General features: G+C 58.2%; 1 protein-coding gene across 1 annotated transcript; it reads right to left on the bottom strand.

Moving 5' to 3' along the window:
* Positions 1-5090: 5090 nt before the first annotated feature.
* Positions 5091-5942, bottom strand: CHLRE_12g539121v5 (uncharacterized protein). The gene is made up of 2 exons (XM_043068704.1): positions 5837-5942; positions 5091-5656 (listed from the first exon to the last, which is right to left on the bottom strand). The coding sequence occupies exons 1-2, from the start codon at positions 5870-5872 to the stop codon at positions 5528-5530; spliced, it is 165 nt and encodes a 54-aa protein (XP_042918799.1). The 5' UTR covers positions 5873-5942; the 3' UTR covers positions 5091-5527.
* Between the last annotated feature and the right edge of the window lie 2626 nt (positions 5943-8568).

The following is an 8568-nucleotide window of genomic DNA, read 5'->3' as shown; positions in this document are numbered from 1 at the left end:
GCAGGGGCAGGGACAGGGGCAGGGGCAGGGGCAGGGTCAGGGGCAGGGGCAGGGGCAGGGGCAGGGGCAGGGGCAGGGGCAGGGGCAGGGGCAGGGGCAGGGGCAGGGGCAGGGGCAGGGGAGACAGGCAGGGGCAGGGGAGACAGGCAGGGGCAGGGGAGACAGGCAGGGGCAGGGGAGACATGCAGGGGCAGGGGCAGGGGCAGGGGCAGGGGAGACAGGCAGGGGCAGGGGCAGGGGCAGGGGCAGGGGCAGGGGCAGGGGCAGGGGCAGGGGCAGGGGCAGGGGAGAAAGGCAGGGGCAGGGGCAGGGGAGACAGGCGGGGGCTTGGGCAGGGAGACAGGCAGGGGAGACAGGCAGGGGCAGGGGAGACAGGCCGGGTCAGGGCATGGGAGACAGGATGGGGCAGGGGCCGGGGCAGCAGGACTGGGGCAGGGCAAGTGGCTGGGCCTTGGCTGGGGCAGACTGTCTATTGGCCTATGCAGACATTGTGGTAGTCTACGATATACGTATATAATATGAATGTGTTAAAATGCATCTACTGGCCTGTGTATACATTGTTTGTCTACAGCAAAGTCTGGTATACGGTCTACCCGGTAAGGGAGACAATGACGACATGGAGAAGACAACACGTGCCCAGTGACTACTCACTTGAGACAATGTCTCGACTAAGTGACATACACGCTCTTGTGTTATGTTAAATAGAAGATGCGAAGAATAGCCTGGGGAATTCCTGCATGCATCATCTCTCATCTCTGGTGCCGGCCGGCGCGCCCACTAATACTGGAACCCAGCCCCTGCCCCTGCCCCTGCCTGTCTCCCCTGCCCCTGTCCCTGCCCCTGCCCCTGCCTGTCTCCCCTGCATCTGCCCCTGCCCCTGCCTGTCTCCTCTGCCCCTGCCCCTGCTGTTCCTGCAACAGCCACAGCCACAGTCACAGTGCTGCAGTGCTTGGCGGTGCTTGGCGGTGCTTGGCGTGCATTGGTGGTCATGTATATGTTCTGCAGACACGGTTACACCATATCTACATAGCATGTAGATATTTGTGTCTACTGGCCTCTGTAGACTTCATCTGCCTCGATGAGCTCCACAGCCCCCGGCTGCTGCGCCAGTCCCGCAGTCACGCTACAACCCCCGCCCCGTCCATGAGAGAGGCACAGTAGGCATCCAACAGCTATTACAAGACCGCAGTGGTCATGCCCCGCCTTGCCCTGCACAAGACCAGAGGGATAAAGTCCCTTGCAGCTGGGAAGTCCACACGCAGCCTACCTCCAAGCTGATTCACACAAGTGACTAGGCATGGTCTGGCCTCCACAATCCATAGCAGCCACTTGAGCACTAAGCAGCACCGTCATGGACACCATGCGCCAACATCGCAGCATATGTCCTAGCTCGCTCCACCATCCATCCCTGCGGCAGCAATGTGGTGCAATATGCGAGACGGGATTGAAGGGATGGGCCCATCCCTTGCCTCAAAGCTGCCCTCCCTGTCCCCGGGACCATGCCACTGCCTTGCAAACTTACTGCTTGACTGCAGTCCTCGCGCCACCTGCGGGCTTGACACCATCCAGCCGCGGGAAAGGGCGCGAGCACGGTGGGCCGTAACCTGATTGCGATGCCATAGCAACTGTAGCCAGCTCCATGCCCTGCGGGCTTGACACCATCCAGCCGCGGGAAAGGGCGCGAGCACGGTGGGCTGTAACCTGATCGCGACGCCATAGCAACTGTAGCCAGCTCCATGCCCTGCGGGCTTGACACCATCCAGCCACGGGAAAGGGGGCGAGCACGGCGGGCCTTAAGCTGATTGCGATGCCATAGCAACTGTAGCCAGCTCCATGCCCTGCGGGCTTGACACCATCCAGCCGCGGGAAAGGGCGCGAGCACGGCGGGCATTGAGACTGACTGTGCGCCATCAGCTCGCAGCCCAACCTGCAACCTTGACACCAGCCGCGAAAATGGGCCCGCGCACGGCGGACCTGGAGCTAATGTACGCCATTGTGCCTGGCTCAGCGACCTGCGGGCGTCAAGCGGCGCGAATGTTGACTTGTGGACCCACACATTCTGTAAACTCCTGGCATTGTCTCAGTGCAATGCACATGTTACCCGAGCCAGCAATCACATGGTACTACGCCAGGCCCATTTGCAGAGTGGAAACGCCCCGTCAACGCGCGGCGGTTGCCTTTGTTGACGGGCTAGCTTGTATGCCAGCTCGTTATCATGAGCCAGCTTCATTACTCCATTCATGTTTTGATTGTTTTGATACTGTCGCTGCATATAGTCGACAAGGCATCCACCGCTCAGGCACAGTCGTCCCAGAATAGGAGCGACGCGAATAATGGTTGGTTCATTGTATAGCTTGCTTTAGTTTATGTGTGATAGAGGCATATGCATGAACACAGACTGCAGAGAAATGAAAGTGAACTCCTGAAATGCCCCATGCTGCCAACATTGCGAGGTATAGTATGGCCGCATATGGGGGATCTGTGCATGTTGACCATTCTGTAAAAAAAAACCATACTCTGGGCCCATGGCATGCTGCGGTCACGCAGGAGGGTGGTAAGGCGGCAGCACTGGTAGCAAATGATAGCTGGTGTGTGACACCAAACACTTGGTTTGGACACTAGCATATGCAGCAGATACAGCAGGGGCACACATGCCCTGAACCATTTGATCCCAGCGAAATTTGAGGCGTGGAAACACGCCGGTTTAATTGTAGGCAAGGCAGGTGTCCCCACCCTTGAATTGGCATGCACGCGGGCATAACACGTGCTTCTAAGCGCGCTGACACGCGGTTTGAATTGTATCCTGTATTGCTAATGCGCTGCACGAAGTATTTTATGGATTGTAGATGCCCCCACGCTGGCTACAGCGCCCTGAGCGCGACACCCCGACCCGAGCACGCGCGAGCATGCTCGCGGCCCAAACTGTGGGCCATGGCGCTGCTCGCTGCCATTTAGCCCAGCCGAAGCGCTGAAGTATCCTATGCAATACAACAAGAGTTAAGAGTGCTTGTACGCTGACTATGGCGCCCTGAGAGCGACCCCCCGACGCGAGCACGCGCGAGCATGCTCGCAGCCCGTAGTATGCCGCGCCAGTCACGGAAGAGCAGCTAGATGCGCATCCTAGTGGCAGCACATAAAGCCCAGCAAGAGACCCTGGCATTGTTCTGGGGCTCCAGCCTTGGGGCTGGTCGCCGATGAGCCTGAGCCATCTTGCAAAGGAGCTGCTGGCTCTTCCCTGTTGACCAGCAGGAGTAGTCTGCTTTTGTATGTCATCATCATTGCGATGGCCAATAAAAGCGGCCGGAGTTCTGATAAGCCAAGCTCGTGCCGTTATGATAAGGCGCTGCTTTGACCACCGCGTCCTTTGCGTCGTCAATGGAGCCTCGAAAGCTTGGCTATGGTGGTAAGGTCTCTGTTATTGTACTTGTGCCTTCACCAGCGAAAAGTAAATGTGCGTTTCGGACCATTCACGCCTGGGATGAGCCGGCGAGGCTTAGCTTCCAGACTTCACTAACTATCTAACCACTTAGCGTAGCACCTTATTACCTTATCACTTAGCATTATGAGCATCTGTGAGTATGGGAGATAGCGAGCCAGCAAAACGAGGCCCCGGCCGGCCTAAAGGTTCTACGTACAAGCACTCTTAACTCTTGTTGTATTGCATAGGATACTTCAGCGCTTCGGCCGGGCTAAATGGCAGCGAGCAGCGCCACAGCCCACAGTTTGGGCCGCGAGCATGCTCGCATCAGGGTGTCACGCTCAGGGCGCTATAGCCAGCGTGGGGACATCTACAATGTATAAAATACTTCGTGCAGCGCATTAGCAATGCAGGATACAATTCAAACCGCGTGTCAGCGCGCTTAGAAGCACGTGTTATGCCCGCGTGCATGCCAATTCAAGGGTGGGGACACCTGCCTTGCCTACAATTAAACCGGCGTGTTTCCACGCCTCAAATTTTGCTGGGATCAAATGGTTCAGGGCATGTGTGCCCCTGCTGTATCTGCTGCATATGCTAGTGTCCAAACCAAGTGTTTGGTGTCACACACCAGCTATCATTCGCTACCAGTGCTGCCGCCTTACCACCCTCCTGCGTGACCGCAGCATGCCATGGGCCCAGAGTATGGTTTTTTTTTACAGAATGGTCAACATGCACAGATCCCCCATATGCGGCCACTCGCTTACTGACATTGCATGCACCACCAAGCCAGGGCCCCGGGCAACGTTGTGTTTTGTACTGGGAAAGATATCAGCTTCTAACTTAGTGTACTAGGAAGGATGTAAGATGGAGACAACGGCCTCAACCCGGTGATGTAAAGTACTCTGCACTCCTGGACGGCTTTGGGTGTTGGGGTTGATTGATTTTTATAGGCATTAGTCAATATGCACTTTGTGGCCAAGTTCAAATACACAACTCGACGAGTTGACAAACATGGGTTTGCGTCCCCCGGCCGGGGGACGCGCGACCACTTTCCCTAAGACACCCGAAAAGCCCGAACTTCTGCGACAAGTACTCTGAGTGCATAACAGACTATTGATATCAACCGCTAAAGCCATGCGCCAGTGACAGCAGTGACCGGGGGGGTTCATTGCTGCCTCGGTCGACACAGCCAGCTGCTCAGCTGCATTCCTATGCTCAGGAAGCATACACTACATGCAACTACATTACTAAAGTAAGTTTACAGCTCAGGAAGCGCAGCGGTCTCAGCTCGGCCGTCAGCGACTGCCTGAGGGTTACTGGGGGGTTCAGGGGCGCGGCAGGTGCGAGGCCGCCCCAAGGATCCCACAGGCCTCGCCCCAGACTTCTCGCCCCTATGTTCGCAACGTGGTCTGCTAGCCTAACACCCCCAGCCATGGCCAAAGGCACGGCCGCGGCCAGAGCTGCATGCGTGTACGCTGGGGGCAGGCCCTGGCCAGGCTGGGTGGGCCTGGGTGGCAGCTGGGCGGGCCTGGGTGGCAGCTGGGCGGGCCTGGGCGGCAGCTGGGCGGCCCTGGGTGGCAGCTGGGCAGGCCTGGGTGGCATCTGGGTGGGGGCTGAGCGAGCCTGGGCAGAGCCTGGACAAGGGCCTGGACAAGGGCTGGGGAGGAGCCAAATACCAATGGGTTACCGGGAAGTGACCATTTTACCAATGTTAACCGATGTTTTACCGTGCGGCCAACCCCTACCAATCGTAACCGATGCTGACCGACGCTGACCATCGGTTTATCAGGGTGACCGCCACTCTGGGAAAACAAAGTTACCGGACAATCCAAAACCTACCGGACAAGTCACCAGACTTACCGGACAAGTGCCGTACCCTACCGGACAATGCCTGAAATCTACCGGACAATAGTCCCCGGCGCCCCTTACCGGACATTTGCAGGCCGCGATTTGCCAAATCTTACCGGACACCATGCACACCAGTGAAAAGCCGGTCCAACAGCACCAGCATGCTCAGTTTATGTACTGTATTAATTAGTTGTGTGTTATTACCAAATCAACAAGATCCTTGCACAGGGCAGAGCCATATCCAAGTCCTATCTACTACTACTATGCCGGCAGAGACAGCTTCCACGCGTCTGGCGGTGGCTCCATTGAGTTTGCCGATAGCAACGGCAACGTAGTGAACATGAACGACCACAGGTGCAGGAGGGGCGGCAGCGGCAGCGGCAGGCCCTTCTGGAACGGCGTTGGATGCATTGTTGATGACAAACGAATAGAGTTTGGCTCTATAAAGTGGTACGGACAATAAGAATTGAGAAATACGGCTTGTGTGCGAAACGAAAAAAAACCACCGGTTCCAGTGGGTTTTCCGTTCGTCGCGTACACCTCGAATTCTTTATCCCCTGATGCACACACCTCACGCACTGCCGAGTAGCTATTGATAGTAGACATCAAAGACGCATTCCACTCCCAGGCGTGTCCTTGCACACGCGGTCGTCCGAGTCGGGGGCTGAGTTGGGTGTCAGGGGCGACGCTGGGAGTTGGGAGTCAGGGGCGACAAGCAACAAGGCCATCAGCAGCATGTGTGTGTGTGTGTGTGTGTGTGTATGTGTGGGCTTGTGTGTGTGTGTGTGTGTGTGTAGTGTGTGTGTGTGTGTGTGTGTGTGTGTGTGTGTGTGTGTGTGTGTGTGTGTGTGTGTGTGTGTGTGTGTGTGTGTGTGTGTGTGTGTGTGTGTGTGTGTGTGTGTGTGTGTGTGTGTGTGTGTGTGTGTGTGACTACGGTTTCCACGGTTATTCTGCCAGATCACGTGAATCGTGTATCTGGTATAACCAACGACAGGGCTCTCAATCGAGGGCTGCCGTGACCTGGCGTTTCCCCGGCAGAGCGCAAACAGCTCTGGAGTCCACAGGGCAACGCACTCCGACCCTTCACCGCGCCAGTAATCCTTGCGGAATTACTACCGGTGTAACAACCTCAGACGTGTGTGTGTGTGTGTGTGTGTGTGTGTGTGCATGTGTGGGCTTGTGCATGCGTGTGCTTGTGTGTACACGAGGTGTGTGTGTATTGACGTGCGTGTATGTGCGTGCGTGAGCATGAGCTTGTGCATTTGTGTGTGTGTGTGTGTGTGTGTGTGTGTGTGTGTGTGTGTGTGTGCACGCTTGAGCGAACACGTGTGTGACGCCCAGCTGTGCGTGTCTCCAAGCGGGCAGCCCAGGGGGGTGTGTCCTGTGTGCGTGTGCTGTGGGGAAGTGTGTTTCCGGGCATATGGCCTGCTTGTGTGGCCCCAGCCATCTGAGCGGCAGGCACATGCATCTTATCCGGCTGTCGGCGGCCCAGTTTGATGCCAACCCCCAGGCACGCCCGCCTGGCCTCTCCATTGAACTTATGCAACTGCCTCCGGCGGTGGGGGTGACGGGCCTGTTACCGCTGGTGCCGCATGTGAAAGCGCGGCAAGCCGGCCTCACGGTACAGTGTGTGTTGGGTGTGTGTGGTCTGCTGCCGTACGTGCCCCCGTGGACCCGGGTCGTGGCTGCGCCAGGTGCACCCGGCGGCAATGCCCATGTGTTTGTTGGACCGTGTGCTAAATAAGCCGCTCACCCCAGCGGGCAAGCCGTTTGTGCGCCTGCTGAAAGCCATGACTAAATTGCCCGCGGTGACTCTTGTGGCGCCGCCCGAGCCGGGCGCGTGGGTGAGTCATGTGCCGTTGTGGGCTAACCCGGCGCTGCGTGAGGACAACCGCACGTGGGAAGTGGCTTTCGCGGATTTGTTTGCTCTGCCGGGACTGGCGTGTGTGGGCCAGCTGGTTGCAGCACATGACGGCCTGCACGAACTGCGGCAGGCATTGACATGCCCTTGGGCGGAGGGCTCCCGGTTTGGTGAAGCGTGTCCCTACCGTTCCAGCCCCTATTAAACCGATCGGTATGGGGGCGGTTACCGGGCGGTCACCCTGATAAACCGATGGTCAGCGTCGGTTAGCATTGGTCAGGATTGGTATGGGTTGGCTGATTGGTAAAACCTCGGTGAACTTTGATAAAATGGTAACTTCCTGCTGGTAACCCATTGTTATGTGGCTCCTGCCCAGCCCTTGTCCAGGCTCTGCCCAGGCGCGCTCAGCCCCCACCCAGATGCCACCCAGGCCCGCCCAGCTGCCGCCCAGCCGCCGCCCAGGCCCACCCAGCTGCCGCCCAGGGCCGCCCAGCTGCCGCCCAGGCCCGCCCAGCTGGAGAGGCGCCTACTGCCTGAGCATGAAACGTACCCCATCATGCACACTATTTATTACATTCTATAAACACCGCAGGTGAACTGGCCGCTGTCGGGCGTCTACACAAGCTGGGAGGGCAAGACACCGGCTAGCTTTGGCTGCACAGAGAAGCAGCTGGAGAACGCCAAGAAGTAGGGGAAGTAGAGGGATAGTGCTTGGACAGTAAATTACATTGCAGGATGCCCTTGGTCTGTTGGGCAGTAGCATGGCGTGCATGGCGTGCGGGATAGGTGCACCAAAGCAAGTAGTACGACTGGCGGCGGGGGGCAGTGGGCGGTGAATGTTGTTGAGTCCTTGCAAGCACTTGTTGGTCGTGAAGCTGGCTTACATGCGTGTCAAGGTGTGCCAAAGAGTCATGTTGGTGCTGCAATTTATACGGCAGCCGGGTGCCGGGGGGTGGGGCGGCAACCGGGAGCCGGGGGCTGGGGCGGCAGCTGGGCGGGGGCTGGGGCGGCAGCTGGGCGGGCCTGGGCGGCAGCTGGGCGGGCCTGGGCGGCAGCTGGGCGGGCCTGGGCGGCAGCTGGGCGGGGCCTGGTTAGTGCGTGCGCTATGCGTGTGCCCTGCGGCCTAGACGTTTCCCGGCACTTCTGTACCTAGGCTTGTGGCGATAAGGCACAGCGGTGGGGCTCTGGCGGGTTGAGGCCTGGCTAGGACTCACAGTGCGCGGAGTCACACAGACTTTGTCCACAGGAGGGTTTGCAGCAAAGTCGGGGTTGGTGGAGTCAAGTTGGGCCCTGATAGCATGTGATGGCTTGGCGTCTTCGGGTGCTGGGACTGTCCCCTCTGTAACTTCCGCATTCTTATACATGCCCGCATACCGTACGACATAACCAGCGCCCAACACTTGAACCAACACAGCAACGCTGCGCAATGCCCAGCTGTGCG

This window comes from Chlamydomonas reinhardtii, chromosome 12 (genome assembly GCF_000002595.2).
Source record: "Chlamydomonas reinhardtii strain CC-503 cw92 mt+ chromosome 12, whole genome shotgun sequence".
Classification (NCBI taxonomy): Eukaryota; Viridiplantae; Chlorophyta; class Chlorophyceae; order Chlamydomonadales; family Chlamydomonadaceae; genus Chlamydomonas; species Chlamydomonas reinhardtii.
Note: the sequence above shows the minus strand (reverse complement) of the source record. Positions and strands in the feature narration are given on the sequence as shown.